This window comes from Muscardinus avellanarius (genome assembly GCF_963383645.1).
Source record: "Muscardinus avellanarius genome assembly, chromosome: 11".
Taxonomy (NCBI): Eukaryota; Metazoa; Chordata; class Mammalia; order Rodentia; family Gliridae; genus Muscardinus; species Muscardinus avellanarius.
The window spans coordinates 16,135,878-16,160,717 of NC_137797.1; the positions used below are offsets into that span (position 1 = coordinate 16,135,878).

A 24,840-nucleotide genomic window follows, 5' to 3' on the forward strand; every position below is an offset into this window, starting at 1 on the left:
AGGCAAGTTGCTTAACCTCTCCGCATCTGTCTCCTCATCTGTCAATGTGGCCGATAACAGCTCAGACCTCCTGGGATCGCAGTGGAGATTAAGTGAGATGCTGCCTTGCAAAACGCTTAGGATGTGAGAAATATTGAAAGAATGGTTCTGGTGGAACAGAAGGCAGAGCCCGGAATTTGGTGGCTGAGTCCTCTCTCCAGCTCACTTTTTGTTTTCTTTGACCCACTCTTCCTATTTATTTATTTATTTATTTATTTAGTTAGTTAGTTAGTTATTGGTGGTACTGGGGTTCCTGGAAGCCCTTCTGCCTCTAGGCTACACTCCCAGACCTATTTTTACATTTTTATTTGGAAACAGGGTCTCCTAAGCCAGCGCGCGCGGCTGGCTTCGAACCTGCACAATCCTCCTGTCTCTGCCTCCCAAGTGTGCAGATTACAAGCGTGCGCCACCACGCCTGGCTACTCTTCCCCTTTAGATCAGATTTTGAAGAAGAATGCAACTACAGTGGACAATTATTACTTAATTAATTAATTAATTAATTCATTCATTCTTGCTATATGCCTGGTTTTCCTTTGGGAATTTCAATGCCCTCCCCAGTGAATGAGGTCTCGGGGGCAGCAGACCCAACCCCAGCTCCGGGGGTAGGCCCCATCTGGCCTAAGCTGGCAGGCATAAACAATCTCCTTGGATTGACCAGGGACAAGGACAAAATCAAATCTCCCTCTAATTTTCTTTTCAGGCAAATCCTGTGAAACTCCACCTTCATAGGAAGCCAGAAACCACAGAATGGAGCAGGTACTTTCTGCGTACATGGCCCCAGCGGCAACATTTTTCAGGAGCATTGGGGCATCTGCTTGTGTATAAAAGGTCTTGGGTGGCCATCACACTTGATTGTGCCCATCTCTTCAGCCTTGGGGCAGCTCTGATCATACACTCTCTTCACACTCATCACTGTGCATCATCCAAGTCTGTTTTCTATTGCGCTCATAGAATATGCGAGACTGGGAAATTTGTAAAGGAAAGAGGCTTATTTAGCTCCTGGCTCTGGACGCTAGAAGTCCAAGATTAGATGACTGTATTTAGCAGCCTCGTGATGACAGAACATGGTGGCTGAAGCAGAAGGGCTGAGAGAGGTAAGACACAGCCTCGCTTTATCACAGCCCACTTTTGTGGTAACCAATCCAGTCCAGAGAGAAAGGCATCAATCCTTCCCAGGGACCTGAGCAGCTCTGAAAGGCATCCCTCCCAACACCACCATAATGGCATTGACGTTTCAAGATGAGCTTTGGAGGGAACAAATCCTACCAAAAGAAGGGATGACTTCACCATCGGCAGGCACCTTTTCCCATTTTTCACCCTTCTTAGAAGGCCTAAGCAATCATTGGAGCTGTAGCAGTCATCTTGGGACCATGAGATGGCCCTGAGACTGGAAATCACGAGCTAAGCATGGCAGTACAGAGAGTCAGGAGCCTGGCCTTGGACTGCCTATCTGTCTGGGACTGTTGGAAAAGAGAAAAACCAAGTACCTCTCTTGTTCAAGCCACTGCTGATTAGGTCTCTGACACGAACAGCCAAATACACTCTGGCATCAGGCCGGCCAGTGCATTAAAATCAAGTGTTATTACTGGTCAAGTACAGCGCATCCTCCTCTGGCCACTGTTAGCAATCGGGATGCTATAACTGAATACAAGAGATTGTTTCTCTAATTGAGGGATATTGACCAAGAGGCATCTTCATTGATTAGCAAGAAAGAGATGTGAAAGAACTAGAAAACCCAACCCTTCTTTTCTGTAAGAGCCTACAGTCTAATGAAGAGGCAGGTCACAGCCATTGGCAGCAAAGGCTCCCAACAGCATGAGGATGCCTGTGGTCCACTGCCTGAGACCCACCACAGACAGCAGCAGAGGTGGTGGAGATCAAAGGAAATCTGCTATTCTGGGCCAGTCCCAGGGATTGGTTTGGAGCCCTGAGGCTGAGGGAGGAGAAGAAAGGAACCATCCCACATGGGAAAATTTCTTGAGCAGAAGCTTGGAATTAGGAATGAACAGGTTTGGGGCAAGGGGAGTTCTGCTTAGGAGCAGAGGTTCCACTGAGGCAGGATTAGGGGTGCTGACTGCACATCCTCTCTCTCCCCTACTCTCTACACCTCACGAGGCTGTCTCCTTAGATGACAGCTTCAGTATCATTCTCTTCCCACCAGCAAAGAAAACCCAAGAGTGGGGATCAGGCATCCAGGCAAACAGGGGAGTTGACCCCATCCTACCGAGTTTGTGATCCTAGACACAAGATCATGATGGATTGAAGTGGAAGAGACCTTCCTGTCACCAAGAAGTTCACAGGCTCCTGGTTTTCAAACTGGGTTCCACTGGGCAATAGGGTTCACTGTCCACAAAGGAGATACTGATCAAACCAAAACAACTCTGCTTCATCATGTGTCATAGACTGAGGTTCCAGGAAAGACTGAGAGCAGATGAAAGGAATCACTGTTGACTCTGGAGATCACAGGCTCTCTCCCTTGCTGAACAGATGAAGAGACTGAAGCTCACAGAGCCCCCACACTCCCTTTCTTCTCAGGCACATCATTCCTGGACTGACTTGGTCAATGTTTACATTTCCTGGGCATGAGGTTGGGCAAGTGGTGTTTTCATTCACTGCTGGATCCTGGCACAAACCCTGCCTGCTACACGGAGCTAAGCATGCAAGGGGATGGAGGCAACCTAGCACACCAGTAGAGTATATCTTCACCCCACTCACTTCACCAGTGGAGCCAGGATTGTTCAGTCCAGTGGCCTGGTGTGGACCAATTGTTGCAGGGGTCTGAGCTCAGGTAAGATGACAGAGTATCCTTGGCTCCCCTGCCCAGAGTCCTCAGAGATGTGGGAAGGGTTTGGAGTCTGCCTCCTGCCTTTCTGGCTGCCTGGCTCATACCATCCCAGACCTGAGTAACTTCTCAAGGACTCTACCTGCATCATCTTCTTCTGTGTCTTCATCTGCAGGACCTGCCTGGCCAAGAACAGGCGCTCAGCACGGCCCTTCTGCCTTTCCCTTCAGCAAGTTCTTGACTTCCATAACTATTCAACAGATCTCTGGAAAACACACTCTGGGGTATGCGATTGTAAGGTGACTTGGCTGGAAGGGGCTCCATCCTGGAAGGTGTCTGCTGAACCTCCCAGGAGTCGTTTGGGGTTTTGTTTCTTTTTCCTGTCAGGTGCTCATGGTTTCCTCCTGTCTGCAGTACGAAGGTCAGCCACTCGGCCAGCTCTGGGGCTGCATCAGGGCTTCATACAGCTGTGGGGAAGGGGACCTGTGGACTTGGAAAACAAGGACCGCATGGCAGGCATCCCTCCATGGTTCCAGTGTCCAAACTGCAGTATCTTCTGATCCAGATTCACAGGGAAAGGATAAGAGGAAGGAGAGACCTCACTGCTTGGTGTTACTTAAATTTTACACTAGATTCTACATTGCTGACCACTGCATAACACAGGTATGAGTGTGAGGTGTGTGTGTGTGTGTGTGTGTGTGTGTGTGTGTGTGTTGCCTTGCTTAAGGACTGAAACTCTCAGAGGTACTTTTGTGTGTTATGTGGGAGGGGGCTACTGAAGGTTGAACCCAGGGATATTCTACTCTGAGCTCCACCCCAACTCCTTTTATATTTATTTATTTATTTATTGAACCAGGGTCTGGCTAGGTGGTTGAGAGTCTCACTAAGTTGCTGAGGCTGGCCTTGAACCTTCGATGCTCCTATGTCAGCCTTCCAAGTACTGGAATTACAGGCATGAACCACCACACCCACACCACACCCATTGGCTACAGAAAGACCTTTCTGCAGCCAATATTTCTTTATGTCACAAGCACAGGACCATTTTCTTCCAAGAGACAACTCAGCTCTTAGGCATTCTTGGGCCCAAGAAAATAGCTTAAAGCTTTATAGTGAAAATTATCAGCTTCAACACATGAAAAAAAAAATTCCTAAGCCATAATCAAGAACTATAATTAAGTGGCTAAAGCATTTAATGCAAAGTCAACGTCACGAGCTGCTGATTTCACTATTTATAATCATTTCATTATACTTGAAAAACATAAGGTTGGTACAATTTTTTTCTCATTTTGCAAGAATTCCTCAGGATGCATGATAATGACAGATAACTCAGGCCCCGCCCCGGAAATAAGAATGAAACACACACAGGAAAATAATTCCAAAACTAGAACCATCCTATTTTTTTCAGCCACAACTCTCATAAATGTGATGGGGCATGTTCATGTGTGGTGTGGGATGGAGCCTCTGTAAATAAGAAGGTCGGAGTCAGGAAGGTGTAAACAGGGTGTAAACATCGCTTACAGGGTGGCCTTGCAGCCCTTAGCTACTGACACTCAGCCCAAACTCAGAAGCTACAGCAAAGGTCCAGTTTCTGACAATTCTGCTGAGCGGATATGGGAATACACATGCAACACATACAATAGGTGCATGCACATACATATATATGTGCATACTGCACACACGTGCGCACACACACACACACACACACACACACACACACACACACTGCCTGTTTCCCAGGTATGACTGCAGTAACAAATACTTCTCATCCAAAAGAGAGCACCTGGTTGCTTTCCTTGATAAGCAATGCCCAACCAGTAACCTACTTCCCCTTTTACAGAAAACCCCACTCAGCTTTTAGGCAAACACGATACATGATTAAGATCTGTCAGAGAGGCCCTATGAATGGACTACATAAGGATTTGGGTTTGCAACTGTATGATCTGTGGAAAGCTTTTTGCAAAGGGAAAACAAAAAATGGTAGAAAACCAGTGCCATTTCTTGTCTCCCTCTGGGTGGGCCCCATCTCTCCACTCTGCAGCAACCTGGGAAGCCTCATGTGCGTGGGAACAGAGCGGGTTTCACGGCTGAGCGGAGGCACAGTGCACTTGGGTGTCTTGCAGGAAGAGCTTGATCAGGGTGGGCCGCGGTCCCTCCAGAAAGGCCCCTAGGGGAAGGCTCAGGTGGCCCTGGATGGAGTCTCTTCTTTCTGACAGTGACTAAGAGACCCTCTGTGCTCTGCAGAGTCCCGCCGAGGATCTGATAAGCCAGCGTGACCTCCCCACAGTCCCCCTCTCCTTTCTGAGTTGACCTTCCATAGACTTCCTGGCCCCCAAGTAGCAGCATCTGAGGCCCAAACCAAAGTGCTCTGGGGGTTGGGGGGCTCATGGGGAGCCCCTTTTCCTTCTCACAGCTAAACGGGAGGCTGAGGCCAGGGTCAGATTCCAAAAACCACTGGGGCCATAGAGGCTACAGGAGGACAGGGCAACTCCGCTGTCCAATGGTTGGGGCGTCCAAAGACAGAAGCAACTTCTATGAACTGACTAGTCTTCAGATGGGGCCCCTGTGTACTCTCTCCACCCTGGGATATTGAACCTAGTTTCTTTAAACATTTGATCCCCTGCAATGAGCAAAGAATGTTTCCAAAAAGCACAGAAAGAGCACTGGATTAGGAGTCAAATGGATGCCAATGCTGCCATTTATTTCCTGATCACCTTGGGCAATAGACTTCACCTCTCCTGCCCTCTGGGTCCTCTTGTATGAATTAGGAAACTGATACCTACTTCGCAGTGCTGTTATGAATATCGGTAGAAATAATCAAAAGCACTTTGTAAACTGTGTAAATCTAAAGAATTAATAATCAGGTATGGCAGTTTCAAAGCTACAGCTAGTCTAGGCTGATATTTGTTATATGTGTCCTCCTTCCATTGGCCCCTCTGTCTCAGTACCACTCATTATGTTTGGTTCCTGGGGACGGAGAACGAAGAGATTGACCTGGGTGAGTGAATAGACACATTAGGTTAAACCAGCTCAGATAAAGTATGTGAATCAAGAATTGCCACACTGTTCTAGAAAAAAAATGGTTCTAATTTTCCTAACCACAAAAGGAGATTCAATATCTGCCGTGGAATGTGCTTTTCCTGTTAGGTTGGTGTCTGGCGCTTAGTAGGCACTGAATTATTTCTGGAACAAGGGACCAGAAGGAGAGAGGGAGACAGAAGGAAACCACAAGCAATGAATCCCAAGGCAGAGGATTAGCCAAGTGACTGCTTTCTTTACAATTCCACATCACTGATCTGGTTAAATCAATTGACTGTTCACTAATGGCTACCAGCCCCCACACCACCACTACGCTCTTGGGACCTGGCTGGCTGCCTTAGTGCCATGACCAGCACCATCAGAGAATTTAAGGAGTCTTCAACATGCCACATTACACAGAGGCTATAAGCTGCTGGCCTGGTTAATGGCCAGTGATAACCAACCATGCGGTCAGGGTAGGATCCCAGCTCCTGCGCCCCCACTGCTTAACATTCAGGGAGTATCTGAGCCTCTTGGAGTCTGCTTCCTCAGCTATACAGTGGAACCGACAGCACCAATCTCATTGGTGGTGTCAGTGGGATTAAGTGAGCTAATGCAGGGAACAGTGCTCAGCAGAGGCTGGTACCTGGCTGCCTTCAGTGTGGGAACCGGCATTAGTTATACTCAAGAGCACAAAGCCACGCTTCTTTTTACCCAGGGCTGCATGGCACTGTGGAGACACCAATCCAGGATCTCAGAGGTCTGAGATCCAGGCTCAGCGGGGAAGGACTTTCCACCTCTACAAATCGGGACCTACAGTCACCACCACACTTGCTCATCTGCTGGCAGTTCTGCAGCCCCATGCAAGCTTATTAACTCTCAGCCCTCGAGTGTCTGGATTGCAAAATCCATCTGATACCCAGACAGAAGGCAGAGGGGCTGCACCTGGGGGACTGCGGAGACGTCTTCCAGCTCTAAGCCCCAAGAGTCCATGCAAACGTGGCATTTGGCTTTGATTTAGAGTGGGACACCGTCTCACAGGCAGAAAGTAGGTACAAAGAAATAATAAGCACTTGTTTCTTCTTTGCTCTTCAAAGAGAAGCAAATTTTAAAAAGAAGAGTGTTTCATCGCTGAGAATTCAGAAATACAGAAGAGACTCCCAGTCAGTTATCCAATGGCTAGCAAAGGGCTCTTGGCTTGTCCATTAGTGAAACGCCACCAACTGACTTGTGGTCCATTTCATAGGCCACGGTATTTACTGAGTGCGCTTCTAAGTGCAGGGAAGACAGCAGCGAATAACATTCATTCAGTGCATTCATTGAAAGAATATGTTTAAGTGCCTACTATGTGCCACCCGTTGTACTGGTAATGGAAAGATGGCCTGGAAAGATTGCCAGGTGAGTGGACTATTCAAAAGATCTCCCACGTGCTATGACAGAGGAATGATAATCCCCACGCTCTCAATAGAGTTAGGAGTGGAGCAAGCATGCAGTGCTGCCCAGTAAGAGCTTATGAAGATCATGTCATTTCCTTTTAGACCCCAAACGCTCCCACGAGGTGGGCACTGTTGTAAGGAAGAAAGCTGAGGCTCAGAGAGAACTTTCTCCAGATGGCACAACTTGGAAAGGATGATGCTGGGACTGGAGCCCAGGTGATCTGAGCTCAGACCCTTGATCTACATCCTTAATCTGTTCCTATAAAGTCAACCAGATTAGAGGTGTTGGTGAGCAAACAAGCTACACCGCTTGCTCACAGTGCCCCCAAGTCACCATCTGCCTCCATTAGAGTTTGGGAATTCAAGACCAATCCTTTCTGTTTATGTAAAATTGGTTTAGCTGCAAAGCTTCTTAAGATGAAATAACAGCCCCTCCTTAGCTCCAGAGGCAAGGCAGCTTTAGAAGGCAGACTGTCGAGAACCACGGGTGAATACACCGACGTTGACATGTGTTGGCAAGCGCTTCGCAAGGAAGGCGGGGGAGAGTCGGGCTGGACAGGGCTATTTTGGGTTCAGAGATGACTTTGATGAGTTCTACCTCTGCTCCCTTGAATCAGAAATGCCACCTGGGAGGTGACATGCGGCAGGGAAAGGGGAACAAAGAGAGCTCTGCATTAAGAAAGAAGCAGAATGGCACATAATCATGGGAGAAGGAGAGGGAAAGGAGCGTTGTCTTCAACTTTGGAACATCTACTGGTTGGATCCTAAAGCTACCAGCTCAGTTCCTCTCCCACATTGATTGTCCTCATTTACTTTCTCTCTTCCATCCTGTCCATCGCCGAGGTACCCAGCACCAGCACTCACCTTTCCCTCGCTCCTAGCACCACCTGGCTTGGCTGCTTCTCTAAGTCTCAGCAACATGCTTTTCTGGCTTGTCTCACTGGCCAAAGCCAAAGCACAGCCATGCTGAGGAATCCCGGCTGCCCTGAGCCTTTCAGGATGTCAGAGCAGGACAGACTTGCTCACTGTCCAGGCCAGTGCTTTTCAAACTCTCTGTATCTGGTGCAAACACCAATCTCTATAACACAGATCAAAGGGGAGGAAGTATAGTAAGGTTCATGTGGAGGATGGGAATGGAAAGCCTCCCCACAAAGGTCCCTTAGGCCTTCCATGGAGCCCAAGGGCTGGTGAGAGCTCAGAATGCAAACTCTGAGTTGGCCTAATCTCCCTAATCTATAGATAACACACTAAGAGTGGCTTCCCTCTATTCTCTTGAGAAACATCCCAAGCATCCTTCTGGTTCCTTAGAGTTAGCATGGCTCCCATCAAGTCTATCATTTTATTTAGCTTTTTTGTGGCTGTGATCAAAATACCTGATAAGAACAATTTAGAGGAGGAAAGGTTTATTTGGCTCATGGTTTCAGATGTTCAGTCAATAGATGGCCAGCTCCAAGGCAGACACATGACAGCAGAGGAGAGCTGCTCAGCTCATGGCAGCCAGAAGCAGACAGAGAGAGAGGAAGCAGCCATGGACAGAAGTAGTCACTCAAGGCCACACCCGCAGTGACCTACCTCCTGCAGCCACAGCCTACCTGCCTAAGGTCACCACCCAAGAAATTCACTGAAATTATTAACGTGGCAGTGGACGTGTCCGCTGATGAGGTTAGAGCCTTGATTCAATTATATTACCTCTGAACATTGTTGCATTGACAACACATGAGGTTTTTTTTTGTTTTGTTTTGTTTTTTGTTTTTGCGGATATGGGGATGGAACCCAGGGGCATTCGACCTCTGAGCTACACCTCCTGCCCTATTTTTTATTCTTTATTTTGAAACCGGGTCTCATTGAGTTGCGAAGGGCCTCATTAAGTAGCTGAGGCTATCGACAAACCGCAATCCTCTGGTCTCAGCCTCCAGAATGCTGGGATTACAAGTGTGTGCCACCACATCCGGCTAACACATGAGTTTTGGGGGATCAATGTTTCTGCTTCTTTGGGTGGCAGACAGATATGCTCTCAGGGCTTGGGTATGCAGTAACTTCCTTGGATGCCACCTGCCACTTGCTCTTCATGGGTGTGCTTCCATGTCGACATACAGGACATTTTCTGCGTGTCCGTGGCTGCTCCTGCACGGCCTCCTTTGCCAGTTCCTCCTATTGTGCCTGACTGAAGGGCAGACTCTGTCCTTGATCCTTTATTCTCTTCCACACTGGCTTCTTGGTGACCCTGCCCCGGCTCCTGTCACAAACATCACGACACATAATGGGGAAACTGGCCAGCTTTTTCCTCCCCACCCTTGAGCATGGAAGTTTGAGTTGTGATAACCTGGGTTCAACCCACTCGGCATCTCTGCAGTCTTGGGCCAGGTGCCTGACATCTCCACTGCCACAAGAGGTAATGGAACTGGCTCGCCTTCTGTGACTCAGTCATTGTACTCCTGACTTCTCTCTACATCTCATAGACCCTTCTCGTTGTGGCCAAGGACCGAGCCAAGAAGCAGGCTTGAAGCCCAGCTCTGCGTCTTTGAGCAAGTCACTCCACCTCTCTGGCCCTCTCTCTTCTTCAGGGAAAGCAGAGATGACCACACCCCTCTCGTGGAGTGACTGGAGCTCTCAGGACTTGTACACACAGAGCCAGGAGTGGTCAACACTCACCAGGTGTTAGCTTCCACCACTGCTACTTGCCGGGTGCCACAGCTTTCCCAAGCATTGCGTCAAAATACTTTGGAACTCTAGGAACAGAGACCAGGGATCTGGTTATCTCCCTCTCCTGCAGGAGGGAACTGAGGTTTAGAGAGCTTAGGAGCACCAGATCACCCAGCATGGGTCTGTCTCCCACCCACTATGCTGGAGTGCTTGGGTCCCCCCCTGCTCCGCAGGCTCCCTGCTGCCCTGTGCAGCCCCATACAGTGGGGCTCCCAGCGGCTGGGAAATCACCAGGCTGCCCTTAGTCTGTTTCCTTATTCCACAGCTCTCATCCTGGGAGACAAAGACTTTAAGCAGAACTGCCTCAGCCGCAACAGCAGACCCTGGAGGGGAGGCAGAGGGTAGGGTGCCCTGGCACTTGGGCTTCCAGAGCAGCGCCTTCTGGGCTCTCACCTCTACCTTGACCACCCCAGCAAGCTGAGTTAGAGGCATGGGCTACAGTCACACCCTAGTCTCTCTTGCCTGCCTGCCCTCCCAGGCTTCCCCAGGGCCACTGCCAAGGCCAGAAGGAGGAGGAGCCTCAGTACCTCAACCCTCAGAGACAGTGAGGGAAGGATCAGGAGGGGTTGAGTGGGTGTCAAGGCAGAGAATTGGCTATGCCACTCCCCCATGCTTGAAATTCTCAGAAGCAACTAGAAAAAGAGGTAATTTATATTTACGGGCTTCTTGCACACATCATGACTGCCTGGGTGGTACCAGGAGCTGGGATTAGAAAGAAACAATGACACAGGGAACCACCTGGAGAAAATCAGTTAAGCCCTGCAGCCAGCAGCCTACCTAGCGGGCAGGGGGGCTGGTTTTTGAAGATTTCAATCACCCCTTCTGGAGCTGCTGCCCTGATCTGCTTTCAGGTGTTAATGCATGGGGGAACTGTTAATTTGATTCTGCATTTAGCACACCTGATCTTCACAATAATTGCTTTCATTGGTGCAGACACAGTCTAAAGAGAACCTCTGCATGCCTCTGCAGGGGAGCGTCTGTTTAACTGTAAGAGGCCCAGCAAAACAGGAGTTATGACACCAAACTGCTTCCCTCCCGCTCTGCTTCCCTGGAGAGAGCTGGTTTGGCAGGAGAGGTGGACTGAGAATCCAGAAACCTGGGATACTGGTTCCACCTCTGCCATGTGACCTTGGGCAGGGCAGTGGCTCAGCTGGGCCTCAGTTTTGCCATCAGTGAAAGGTGAGGTTTGAACCAGCTGCTCCTTTGGGATAAGGTGAGAGAAAAGTAGAACTACAGTCCTTTAGACTTGAGTTCCCGGTCCTACCCTGCCATGTATCATCTGAGAAACTCAGACAAGTGGCTTGTTATGGCAAGATACAGAATGTCCCCCTGAAGAGCTCTTGTATTCATGTTCAGAGTGGATGTAATTAAGTCACGAGGGTTGTGATCTCATCGATGTGTAAATTCACTGTAATGGGTTTACTGGGTGGTAATCTAGGCTGGTGGGGCTGAGGAAGGTGGGTCCGTGGGGTGTGGCCTTGGGAACTGTGTTTCGGTCTTTGAATACCTGAGCTTGCTCACTCCCTTGCTTCTGGCCTCCATGATGCGAGAGCAGAGCCCTGGCTCTCTCCTCTCTGCTTCCTGCTGCCATGTCCTGAGATCTGCACATCCTGCCTTCACTTGGACTGAACCCTGAATCTCCAAAGACTGTGAGCAAATAAATCTTCCTCTAAGTTGTGTGGTCAGCTGTTTCAGGTTATAGCAGTGAGCGTGTTGATGGAAATATGGCTAAATGTCTTGCAGCCCTGGACTCTTCTTGTGTAAGATGGGAGAGATAGTGGCACCTAACTGGTCTTCCCACCATCACCCTTTCTTTCCAGTCTGCTCTCTGTACTGCCGTCAGCAAGAGCTTTGTAGATACAAATCTGATCATAGCCTCTCCTTGCTCCCAACCGTGGAAGTAGCCTCAACAAAGATTGTCAGAGCCTAGTGCATCTGTCCTTTGCAGCAAATGACATCTGTATGATCACTCAGTGAATATACTAAATCTGTCACAGGCCTGAAAGTGCCATGAGGGCAGGGGCCGTGCTGCTCAACATATAGCAGAGCCGACAGGGAGACTCACAATGACTGTAATAAAACCCAACAATGGCTAACATTTATTAAGCAATTTCTACATGTCAGGCACTTACTTCCAACAGCCCTGAGAATTATGTTTCATTATTATCCTCATTTAACAAAGAGAAGACCGAGTCAGAGAGAGGCTAGGTAACATGCCCAATATTACAAAGCTAGGGAGTGGTCAAATCCCAGAAGTCTGTATACTTGTTTGTTGTTGTTTTCTTCAGGGAAGTGGTGCTGGGGATTGAACCCAGAGGCATTATACCTCTGAGTTATACCTCCAGTACCCCCTTTTTTATAGACAGGGTCTCACTAAGTTGCAGAGGGCCTTGCTAAGTTACTGAGGTTGGCAGTGGACCCGCGATCCCTTTATTTCAGCCTCTCGGGTACTAGGATTAAAAGTCTGTTTTTTAGAGACCATCTAAGGCCTTTCACTCACTCAGTTGATGTAAGGATCCAGGGAGCAGATCTCTAAGCAAAGCAGCTCACTCTGCTTAAGCACTTGATAATTATGATAACCATTTAACAGATATTGAGTATACACTAGAGTATCCAGTACTATTCTAATGACTTTTACAAAAAATTATTCACTTAATCCTCCCAACAACAACTCAGGAAGAAGTACCACCATTGTCCCCTTAGACAGATAAGGAAATCAAGGCCAGGAAAGAGAAACTGGCTTACCCAAGGCCACCTGGCTGGCAAGTCATAGAGCTAGAGGTAGACCGTGGTCCACCTGACTCCAGCTCTGTGATTCTCAGGGAAACCCAGGCTCAGTCTCTACCACCACAGAGCTGGAGTAAATGCTCCACTATGCCACCAATCTCTGCCTGCAGTACCAGCAGAGTTAGGGCACAGAGTCATCACGTGGAGATTGTAAAGCCAGCCACTGCCCAGGGCCTTGGCTGGACAGGCCACACTGTGATCTGATGGATGTTTGAACAGTGACCCATGGGGCATCCAGGAGAGGAAAGGCAGCAGCAGGGGGCTAAAACAAGTCCTGAAATCACTTGCACACAAGGACAATCAGCCATGACTGCCAGCACCCATGCAGCTCTGCCCTCCACCCCACCTGTGCCTCTGCTGCTCTTGGGTCCTCTGGAATCCTCTTATAGGTTCCTATGATCCAGATTTCACCACTGCGCAGTGTTTCTGGTACCCAAACCCCAGCTCTACCATTTAGCATTGGTGGCATCTCAAACCAGTAACTGAGTTTTGCTGAGCTTCAGGTTCCCCCCAGGAATATAAGAGCGGTATGGAGATAAAAATGAAGCAATGCATGTGGAAGGCCTAACACGGGGCCTGGCTCGGCAACTGGTTTTTCCCCTGTGGATAAAATGCAGGAACGGCAAAGGAGAAAGCCAGGCACATAATATAATTTTCCTGGAGCACCTATTCTTTCAGATTCATCTTTTTTTCCCATTCCTGAGAGCATCATCACTAGTTATTATTAATCCATCTCATTTCCAGAACAGGGTAATCTTATCATTAATAATAATAGATAAAAGTTACTAAGTACATGCCATGAATGAGATGCTGGGATAAATGCCTCACATCTCTTATATCACTTTGATTCTCACAAATATTCTGTGAAACAGTCCACCGCCAGACTCAAATTCGAATCTGGCCCAGCCACTTACAAGCTATTATCTTCTTAAGCAAAATGTTCTTTCCCTCAACTTCCTGATCTGAAAAATGGAATTAATCATAGCATCTGCTTCATACAGTTAGCTCTCTGTTAAAAAACGCATGTCCCTCTAATAATGTAGCATTGTGGCTGGGAAAGCTAGTTACTCACTCAAGCCCATAATTCCAGCCCCCCTGCATGCTAGTTACGGCCACATGACAGACTTCTGACCATGGGAACATGAAAGGAATTGATATGCCCACATATGGGACTAGCCTATGGAGGTACACTCCTCCATGCTCTCTGTTATTCTCAATCAGAGGAGTTGCTGGGAATCAAGAGTTTAAGATGTCAGAACCCCCATCAACTTTTGTGGACAGAGTACCTCCCTACCTCCACTATCAAGCGTACTCTGCAAGAATGAGAAAACACTTTTTATTGTGTTCTGTCACTAAGATGTTAGAATTTATCTGATGCATAAGCTAGCACTATCCTTACTAATACAGAAATTGGTACCAGAAGTGGGGTGCTCAAGATATATGACATTGATTTAGAAGTCACCTGAAAGGTTATAACATTAGAGGCTGGGAAACTGGAGAGCTATGTTATGCAGTGATAAAATGTTTGGTTTAACTCTCATCTATGGTAATTTAAAAGGCATAACTCATGCCTAATGATCCATAGGATCTAGAGAAAGAGGTTGGACAAAAAGAATAATAAGTTTGCTGATTGTTCCTAAATGATTTTAGCAGATATTGGGGAAAGAGCTCAGGTACAAGTTAACCAGTTTACAAGTAAAAATAGAAAGTAATAGGGGAGAAGGAAAAAAGACAACTGTCTAGATCCCAAATAATATAAGATTAAGAAGATTTTAAGTGAAATAAGTATCAGACTAAGGGTATAAGCATACTTTCCACATCAAGTCTGATGGCCTCGAAGTAGTTGCCATCAATTTAAAGAGAAAAGGGGATGTATAGGGGTAAGAAAACAAAGAATAATCCAGGCTTGAGAATCAGGTATAGGCAATAATTTTGAGTGTGGCAATAACTTTGAGTTTGGCTACTGGCACTTAGGCATTTGCTATGATTTGGGTGTGGTTTGAATAAATCCCATAGGTCCATTGTGATAAAGGTTTGATCCCCAGAATGGGTCTCTCCCCAAAGAATTTACAATTGCAAGATGCAACCACACAATGCCTGCTTGATTTCATAATGACTGAGGACCAGTGCCGGCTATATGTCTTCTAGTATTCCTATGTTCAAACTGGACTTTTACTGTGGTCATCTCACCTGCTCCGATATGGTATGACAATGTGACTGACACCGAATGGAGATAATGTATCTCTGGTGGCCACAGGTTCTTAGGTTATGAGGGACCAGGCTCAGTTTGGTGGATAGGTTTGAGCATGATCTAAAGATCCTGAACTTTAAGTTGGGAGCAGTGACCAGATAGAATATGGATTCTTTCCGTAGGAAAAAGAAAAGGGTGAGAAGGGTGCACACAGCTATTTGGTGGCCAAATACATTCTCTTCCTTTGCCTAGTGGCTGGATGGATATCCAAGGAAGCTGCAAATGGCCACATGTTGAAGATAAAGCCAAACTCCTGGTACCTAGGTGACCTTTCTACCTCCCTGTCATCAACCATCAGCATTTCAGCAAGTAAGAAACAACCGTCCACTGTGTCAAGGTACTGAGATTTGTGGGTTGTCTTTTATAATAGCTGGTGTAACTGTAACAATTACAATATGTAGAAATCTTAAAACAGTGCCGGGCATATAATAAGCTATACTAGTATAGCTATTATTACTACAATACACCCTCCACAGATAGGATGACTACAAATTACAGGTGTGTCTGACTCCAGTGTCAATTGCCCTTTTATAGTTACCTCCCAGTAGATGACAATGAAACCAGTTTTATAGGTGAGTTTGTTATCTGGCTCAAGGTCACAAATAATAACTCAGAATTAGAGGTCTTCCTTCTTTTCAAAGGCCACCAGCACTCCACCCTTGACCTCAGGTCTCCAAGTTGGTCCTTCATTATTTTATATGGTCGTTATTTTTATCTTATATTTTAGGAAATACCCAACTTGCAGACGCCTCAGCAATGAGTCTTCACGGAAAACCAAATAACCCTCTACTGACCCAAATTCCAAGTTTTAATTTACATTGAGCCAGTTAATTAAAAATGCGCTCTGTGAACAAAGATGCTGCTACAGGCTGGCTCCTGAGATAGCTTGTGCTGTTCCTCCAAAGGAGCCGAGTTCCTTGCGTGACATCTTTGTCCAGTACAACAACCAGCGCTGCGCCAGGAAGCAGCAGGACCAGCTAGATGGCAGGAAAACTGCTGAGAAAGCATTTATTCAGCATCAATGTCCACAGGGCGGCGGAGAAGCGGGGGACCTCAAACCAACCCACCCACCAAGCCAGTGTTGGCAGGGCGAGGGCTCGTGTTAATTAATGTTTATAAAGTGATCGGAGAGCCCTCAAATGAAAGAGACTGCAAAATCCCCAAAGTATTGTTATCGCCAGCCCGAATAATCTGTTTTAAGGAAGCCATTATTATCGAGTGCCTGCAATGTGGCTGGTGTTTTCACATACTGTATCTGATCTAATCTTGTAATTGCCCTGTGTGGAAGGTTTGGGTTTTCTTTTTGTCTGTGTGTGCCTTTTGTTTGTTTGTTTGTTTGTTTGTTTTTAACGTAATCCTCATTGTACAGATGAGAAAGCCAAACTGCAAAATTAAGTCACTTGTTGGAAAGTAACAGAACCAAAGTATGCAGCTAGATCTTCCTAAGCGTAAAGTTCTTTCCTCTCTCAACAAGCTCTGCTGCCTCTTCCAGTTTTCCCCTCCCTATTCTTTCTGTGCTTAAAATAATTTCACTGAAGAATACCTATGACTTTTTGTGTCTTTCTTAACTTAAATATATCTTCTAATACAGAAAAAGGCACAAATCTTACATTTATGATGGGGTAAGTTTTTATAAGCACACATGCCTCTGAACCACACCCCTCTTACCCTAAGGGACACGTCTATGACCTAAGAAAGTTCCCCGGTATCCCTTCGTTAAAGGTGCCTTTTAAATTTTTTTAAAAAAATGTATGTATACAGAAAATAAAATAAGCCACTTTCCTCGGACCACAGCTCTTCTGTGACCCTGAGCCATGGAATTATACCTATGGGGCGAATGGCCAAGGTAGGTGCACTAGTTAAAATTCTCTGTTGGCTCCATCTGGAATGAACACCTGTTGATCTGGATGTGTTGGACAAGATGCAGCTGGGCCTGATTATCACCACAACTCTCTGCATCACTTTAGCCCCCACCATGTTTCAGGCACCAGCCTGACATCTGATGTTGTGTTCTTAGAACACAACATCTCCCTGAATCCTCATAATGATTTCCTTCATTTTAAAGCGAAGAAAACTGGAGCTCCGAGAGGTTAAGTACCATACCTAAGAGCACCCAGCTAGACAATGGCAGCCTTGAAAGTCAAGTCCAGGAGTTTCCAACTTTAAAGCCCATTCCCTTAACTCCGTTTGCAGAGACTGACATGTGAATTCTCCATGCCGAAGATTAAATAAGCTGGTTATATTCATTCAACAAACAGCATCTCTAAGGGAGATGTCTGAGTGCCAAGTGCTGTGCAGGGTAATCTAGAAGAAGGCACAGGTTGAACAAGAGGGAAGGAGGGAGGGAGGGGTGGCCAGGAAGATCATCCTTGAGCCAAGCCTTCAAGGACGAGTGGAAACTGGCCAGCTCTGGAGTTCAAGGTATAGTGACTAACACATACACAAGCACGGTGAAACACTTCTATCTGCTCTTTATTTAGCTTTAGCAGAATCAATTGAGTTGAACTGTTACACCCTACAGAAACACCACCACTCCCTGGGGGCTCTCAGCTGTGGCCCCAGCTCTTCAGAACAGCTGAACAACACAGAAGATCAGCACAAGAGAAAGCTCTGAAGGGTCTCCACACCACCCGAAGTGCATGCCCTACAACCCAGGCGTGCGCGTCTTGAAGGCCAGCTATTATTCCTTTCTGGAGGTAAGTCCCATGTGACTGGTGATTCCTGAGCCTGGCAGTTTAGTAGCATCAAATTAGAAGGATGGACAGGGGCAGAGATGGCAGTAAGACAGGGTAACCAAGGTCTAGACCGACCAGCAAAGGTGATTCAAGGAACTCAAGAGCTCTCCCTTCTTTCAGGACATCATAGTGTAAGAGTACACTTGCTCAGCTCAACAGGCCTCTAAAAAGTTCTAACTATGGACCAGGCCCTCTGAGGCTTGGCAGAGGATGTAAAACTATGTAAAAGTCAGTACTGCCTGGTTTACTTTGGTAGGAACGAAAGGGATATAAATTGGGACAAAAAGAACATCAGGTTGTCAAGGGTCTCTGTTCAACTGTTAGATGAAAGGGCAGGTGGATGGCCAGAAGGCAGGGAACTCATATACTAGGGTCATACAGACCATGGTTAGGAGGGTGGACCCTACGGCCAGGCTGGTCTAGATTCAAACAAGCAAGATACTCAAGTCCCCTGTGCCTGTTTCTGCCTGTTTCGTCCATCTAAGGGGGATGGCAACAGTAGTTCCTTAAGGGAACTGAGGATCAAATGGGTCATTATGCAAAAATACTGGATCCACAGTAGCTGTTACTAAGTCCTACTCAGGCCCCAGCATTCAGGAACCGCTCGATAAGTATTGATGAACAAATGAATTCACAAATGAATAAATAAGTGACGCTACTGTGTTAAAGTGGGAAAATCTATTGCAAAAGGTATGCCATCCTTAACAAGGCTTGCAGCTCAGGAAGATGGCCATGCAAAACGGTTGAGGAAACAGGTTTGTATGTTTAATGTATGTTTCAGATGCCTACGACATTAATCACTCATTCCTAACTCTTCTGCATACATGTCCTGCCATTTTAAACAAGCCCAAAGAAAGGAGATGAAGAGATCACAATGAAATTACAGTTTGCCTCCTGCCTGAGAAGGCGGAAGGGCCCTGAAACCCAGGAGTTAAGCTCTGTGGTGTGGGAACGAACGGCTGGGATGGCACCAAGTCCCCACCGTCACACACTCGCCCTGCCCGAAACCAACTCTGTGGTCTTCTCTTAAATTATACTTACTCCAAAAAGAATAAACAAAAACACTATGTTTAAAAGGATCATAAAAGCAAAATCTGTTTGAAAAACTATAGGGGCTACTAACAGCGCTACAAGAGAAACTAGGGGAGGGAGGCAGTGTGCCTTTACACTTCTAGCCCCTTACTCTGCAGAAGAGGAGGCTGGGCCCAGAGAAGCACCTTCCCCAAAGGCCCAGCTGGAAAGCATGGAGAAGGGCAATGGCAGAGGTGGAGCTGAGCGCCTAGATTTGCAGACTGGAGCCTCCTGAAGGAAATGCTGATCTCTCACAAAGGAGATATATATAGGGGGAGAAAAAAAGAGGAGGGGGTTCCCAAGAAGGAGGTGGAGGGGCTGGAGGGAGGTGTGGCAGGGGAGGGAGGGTCCAGACCATTGGAATGGGGACATTCCCCAGCACAGATGCAGCAGAAAGAAAATGAAGCCTCTTGAGCTTTTTGGTGGGGGTGGGTTTCCAAACAAAGAACTATCCAGTTCAAAGCGCCTGGGCTTTGCTGGTGAATCCTTCCCATTCTAAAGAAGCTCATACAAAGCTCTGAAGCCTGATGCCTTCCCCCCAGATGTTTCCATTCTTGGTCAGGATGTTGTCGTGTGTGTGTGTGTGTGTGTGTGTGTGTGTGTGTGTGTGTGGTGTGGCCCCTCAGATCTCTTTGGGGGCTGTGACCTCCATTGGTGGTAGCAGAGGGGAAGGGGCACTAGCAAAGAGGTCCTGGAGTCTTGGGGATAATCGTGGATCCTATGCCCCCAACACACACGCACACACACACACTTGCACACGCACCCGCTCTCTCCCTTCCTTCCCCTCCCCCACGGATGATCAAATCCAGGTGAAGGGCCCCGGCAGGGTCGATTTCCAAAAGGTTTCAGGCAGAGCCGCGCGCCGCTGTCTCCTGCGCACACTCCCAGGACACTGACACGCGCACACACGGACGCTCACACATGCACACTCACATGCGCACACTTGGCACCCCCAGAGGCCGAGCTGCGCCCGCCGCATCTCTCCTTCAGCCCCCAGGAAACAGACAGGCAGCAACATGAATGAAATCTGCCCAGAGAGCCTGCGATTCTGCTCCAACCACGCAACCTCTGGCCAAACCGCCGAATATGGAACAAAGTTTTATTTCGCTTTTAGAGTCTCCAGTTACCCGTCTACCATTTCCTGTGGAAAATTGAAGCTTTGAAGTGTCTAGCCCCGGCTTTTGCAGACAGGCACCACCGCCAGCTCCAGCTCTCGAAAACAAGCGCCCTGGCCCCACCCCCTCGGCCGCCTGAACTGTGGGTTCAAACCCACCCAGCCCCGGGCCTCCCAAACGGGGCAGGGCGCAAAGAGGGGTGACAACCTGCGGGAAACGAAGCTGCCATCCCCCCCCCCCAGCCCCGCCCCACCTCCACCCAGCCCGGGTCCCTCCTAGCCCGCCTTCAGTGGTGACAGCTGTCAATCCTACCAGGGGAACCGAGAGCGGCCAGCGCCGGGAGGTGGGAACCGAGGGCCTGGTCCACTGCTAAGCCCCCACCAGCGGGAGACTCTGGCCTCCAAAACTGCGTAGGGAAAACTTGAACCGGGTGGTCTTCTCGCTAATCCTGTCAGCACACCCCTCGCAGTCAGGTTCTGGGCCGAGCCAGCTCGGAGCCAGATCGATCGTCTTCGCCACCGCTGGGCGCACCTACAGTGGCCCCCGAGGGTGTGGACCAAGTACTAGAAGTGAATGATGGAGAGAGGAACACGCCTCCTCCCTCGTCCTAGACAGCCAAACTCTTGGGCACGGGAATGCGGATCTTAGAGCTCAAAACAAACCGGGTTCTGATAGAAGATATATACCAAGTGTGAAGGATCTCAAACGTGCTTTTTTTTTTTTTTTTTTTTTTTTAATTAGAGTTGGGTTTCGCCCACCTCCTGCGGGCCGCAGCCGCAGCTCCACCCGGCAACGGGGGCGGAACCCTGCGCTCGGGGCCCTAGGACCTCACCAGCCGCGCCAAGTAACCTCCTCTGCAGCGCGGGAACAAACCTGCAGATTTCTGATTGCCTCCAGCCGCGCCGACCCCTCAAAGTCTCGGGACAGCTGCGGGTGTCCGCAAAGGCGCGAGGGGGGGGGCGAGGCAAACTTGCGCGGGGAGTTGGCCGAGTTGGGTGGGAGGGAGAGGCACCGCGCGGCCACTTACCGCTGGCGTTCTTCCCGCAGATGAGGTGCTGGTAGGGCTGCAGGAGCCCCCAGATCTCCGAGTCGTTGTTGACGGTGTGCTCCAGGGTCTCCACGGTGAACTTGGGCGCCTCGTGCAGCGCGAGGTGGTGATGGTGGTGGTTGGCGGCGGCCCCCGCGGCGGGTGGGGCTGCCGGGGCGGCGGCGGCCGGCGGGGCGCAACAGCTACTGCCCCCGCTGGCGCTGCTGGCCGCGCTGCAGGCGCCGCCGCTCGCCGCTCCGGCTCCCGCTCCGGGCGCCTCCCGCTCCTTCTCCGCCGCGGGCGCAGCCCCGGGGCCTGAGCCCGGGCCTGGGCCGGAGCCGGAACCCGAGCCGGGGCCGCTGCAGCTCCGGGGCAGCCCGGAGGCCACTACTCGCGCGTAGATGTCCCGAAAGAGGCTTTCCATGCAGGCGGTCAGGTAGATGGCGGCGTGTTCGTGGATGCGCAGCGCCACGCGGCTGTCCACCATCCAGCGGTACACTCGGCCCACGGAGAAGGTGAGGCCGCAGCGCGCCGACTTGCCGCGGCCCAGGCGGTCGCCGCCGGCGCTGCTCATGTTGTAGAGGGACAGCGCGGCCAGCGCGGCCGCCGTGCAGTGCGCCGCCAGGCCCCAGGACAGCACGATCTCCATGGCGCTCTGGATCTCGTACTTGGTGCACTTGGCGAAGCGCAGGCTCAGGCGCTGCGCCTCCTTGGCGATGCGCACCAGCGCCCGGCTCACCAGCATGGAGAGCTTGGCCAGCGCGTCCTTGGGCAGGCTGCCGGGGGCCGCTGGGCCTGCCCGGGGGTCCCGCGAGCGCAGCAGCAGCGCCTCCAGCTCTTGCAGGGTCCAGGGGACCTCGTCGAGGTCCGGCAGCAGCCGCGAACAGTGCTGGCTGGCGCAGTCCAGCCCCTCGGAGTCTTCCACCAGGGCAGTGTTGACGGTGTCAAAGCTGTTGTGCCGGCTGTGCATGGAGTCAGCTAGAGGCGGCCAGCAGCTCCCGCCATACGGGGACGCCGGGTGCGAGTCGGAACAGCACAGAGACAAGTTGGAGGAGCGCACCGAGTCCGCCGCGCCACCATAACCCGAGTCCAGCGTCAGATCCTCCAGCGTTCGCACCACCGGCTTCTTACCTCTCATGGCCATCGCTGCGCCACTTCATGCTGCGGCCGCTCGGGAGCCCCGGGGAAGGAGCGGCGAGGAGCGGCGGGCGCCGGAGGTCGCGGGGAGAGCGAGCTCCGCGCTGCCTCGGCTCACTTTTGCACCTGGTGCTACCACCCAGTGCTACTACTTTGGGCTGCCTCCCGGAGCCGCCGCCGCTGGGATACTCGGGGCAGGCACCGGAGTCATCTTCCAGAGTCCGGGCCAGGGCTGGGGCGCACAGAGAGGTGAGCCGGGCCAGGAGAGAAGCTCCCGCCGGGACTCGCCTCTTTCATCCAAAATAAAAAGTGTTCGGCCCGCGCCTTCCTGGGCCCCGGTGGGTGCAGAAGCCGCTGGGCGTGGGGCACGGTGTTCGCAGGATGGAGACTGCCCCAGCAGCCGCCGTCGCCGCCGCAGCCCCCGGGCAGCTGGCTCCCTGCTCCCAGCCCCCGGCCGCGGCTCGCTCCGCGCCCGCCCCGCACCGAAGCGCAGCAGCTGCCAAGGCGGCTGCAAACCCTGCCGAACCTCAGCAAACCCCCGGCAGCCAGCAGGGCGGGCGTATGCAAAGCAGGGCCGTCGGAGGGCCAATAGGATCAGGGGATGCTAATTACTTCGCTCCTTTTAAAAAAAAATTTCTACTTGCCACGCGGCCCCGCCCCTCAGACACGCCCCCGGTCTTGACCAAGGCTACAGGAAGTGGGGAGCTGCGGCCTAGGAATTGGGAGGGGGATCCGTGGGAGCTTGGAGGGGCGAAAGCTGCCACCCTGCTGCTGTCCGGGCCCCTCGGGTTCCTGGCTTTGGTACCAAAACGCGAGGAGGGTGGTAGGTTGGCCAGATGACCTTCCCACCGGTGTGCCCCCCCCCCCCCCCAGCGGTTCACAAAGTGTCTGCCTGAGGGTTACTTTCTGCTTTCGGATTTCACTTTCCTTTCTTAATTGTATTTATTTATTGATTGAATATCTATACCCAAAGGTGGTCTTTCTTTGCTCTCCCTCTCTCCCCCTGTCGGGTCCCCAAATTAATTAATGCGGTTCTTTATCCGCCTGGGCTTGCTCCAGGGAAATAAGCCAGGTGAGCAGAGAGCATGCCAGGGCCAGGAACACCTTGAACACCCACCGCTGGGAGGCAGCATCTCAGCTACCTGCCACCGGCGCTCAGCAGGCAGGGGGACCTGCACCCATGCTTCCAAGTCCTAGGGGTACGCTGGAGGTTGGCTCCCACACTGATTACCGCTCTGGTGGCCATCTTTCCAGATAGCTCAATCTTTAAAGGGCCAAATGTGCTAAGAGACGTTTCCTTTTTAACTCTCTCTCTATAGTCATATGTGTGTGTGTATATACATATATAGAGAGAGATCTATATAGACTTATATCTAGCAGAAACCTCTTTTTACCTGGGGAGCCCCAGCACCCCCACACACACACACACTTCTCAACTTGGGTGTCCTCTTCTACGGGAATCCCATCCAAATCTCCCCAGAGGAGCTTGGGCACTTCCGCTGTCCCCTTTGGTGGTGGCTGTTGACATACTAGGTAGTTGCAGTTTGCTTATTTTTCTGGATTCCACACCGGGCTAGGGGTTTCCCATGCCCAAGCATGGCCTAGAATAGGCACTCAATACATATTTGTTGAGGGAGGAAGGGTGGGCTTTTAAATTGTTGGTTTGAATGTTCAGCAATGGGCAAGAGGTATATGAAAGTGTTCAACAGCACTAATCATCAGGGAACTGCAAATCAAAACCATAATGAGCTGTCACCTCACACCTGTTAGGATGGTAATTATCAAAAAGTCAAAAGATAACAAGCATTGCCAAGGATATGGAGGAAAGGGAACCTTCCTTGTACACTGTTGGTGGGAATGTAAATTGGTACAGCCATTATGGAAAAAAAGAAGTTCCTCAAAAATATTAAGAATTAGAGCTACGACGTGATCAAGCAATCCTGCTTCTAGATGTTTATCCAAACAAAATAAAATCACTATCTGGAAGAGCTGTTTGTGCCCCCACCTCATGTTCTTTGCATTATTATTCAGAATAGTCAAGATATGCAAATCACCTGGTAAATGGATAATGAAGTTGAGATAATATAGACAGACAGACATCATGGAATATTATTCAATGTTTAAGAAGAAGGAAATCCTGCCATTTGGGACATGATGATCTGGGAAGACATAAGAGCAGACCAGGGGCTGGGACGGGAGTGGGAGAGATATTGGTCAAATATATAAACTCTCAGTCAAAAGACAAATATATTTGGAGACCCAACCTATAGCATGGTGACAAAGGTTATAATGAATCGTATCCTTACACTTTACTATGAGAGGCGCTCTTTGGTTTTCTCTCTATACCCAGAAAAAAAGGTTAACTCACAAGTAATGGATGGGTTAATTACCTTGACTGGGGTGTAGTTCACAATGCATACATATATCAAAATATCACCTCACATACCACATATATATTTGTCAGCCATACTTCAGTAAAGCTGGGGTTGGGCGGAAGCATTGGACAATCTGATGATTCTTATGTCTGTGAGCCCCCAGTGCACCATTGTCCTGTAGCTACCATCCTGATACATAAGCTCACCGTCTCCTACTTTGACTGTTATTATTATTATTATCCACCAACTGGCCTCCTCTCCTGCTTCTTTCTTGAAGCTACCCAGTTTTAAGAATCTTCCAAAAGCCCAGTTCTCATTTTATCTTTGAAAGAAATTACCATATCAAAAACATTCAAAGGCTCCTCAT

General features: G+C 49.5%; 1 protein-coding gene across 2 annotated transcripts in view; it reads right to left on the bottom strand.

Annotated features, from left to right (window-relative positions):
• ABTB3 (ankyrin repeat and BTB domain containing 3) overlaps positions 1-22,105 on the bottom strand; it is a gene marked incomplete at both ends in the record, with an annotated part of 299,674 nt that extends 277,569 nt beyond the window's left edge. For both annotated transcript variants that reach the window (XM_080705135.1, XM_080705134.1), the window contains one exon: positions 20,962-22,105. In XM_080705135.1, coding sequence (XP_080561261.1) covers positions 20,962-22,105 — 1,144 coding nt within the window. The remainder of the gene's footprint in view (positions 1-20,961) is intronic.
• Positions 22,106-24,840: the final 2,735 nt, after the last annotated feature.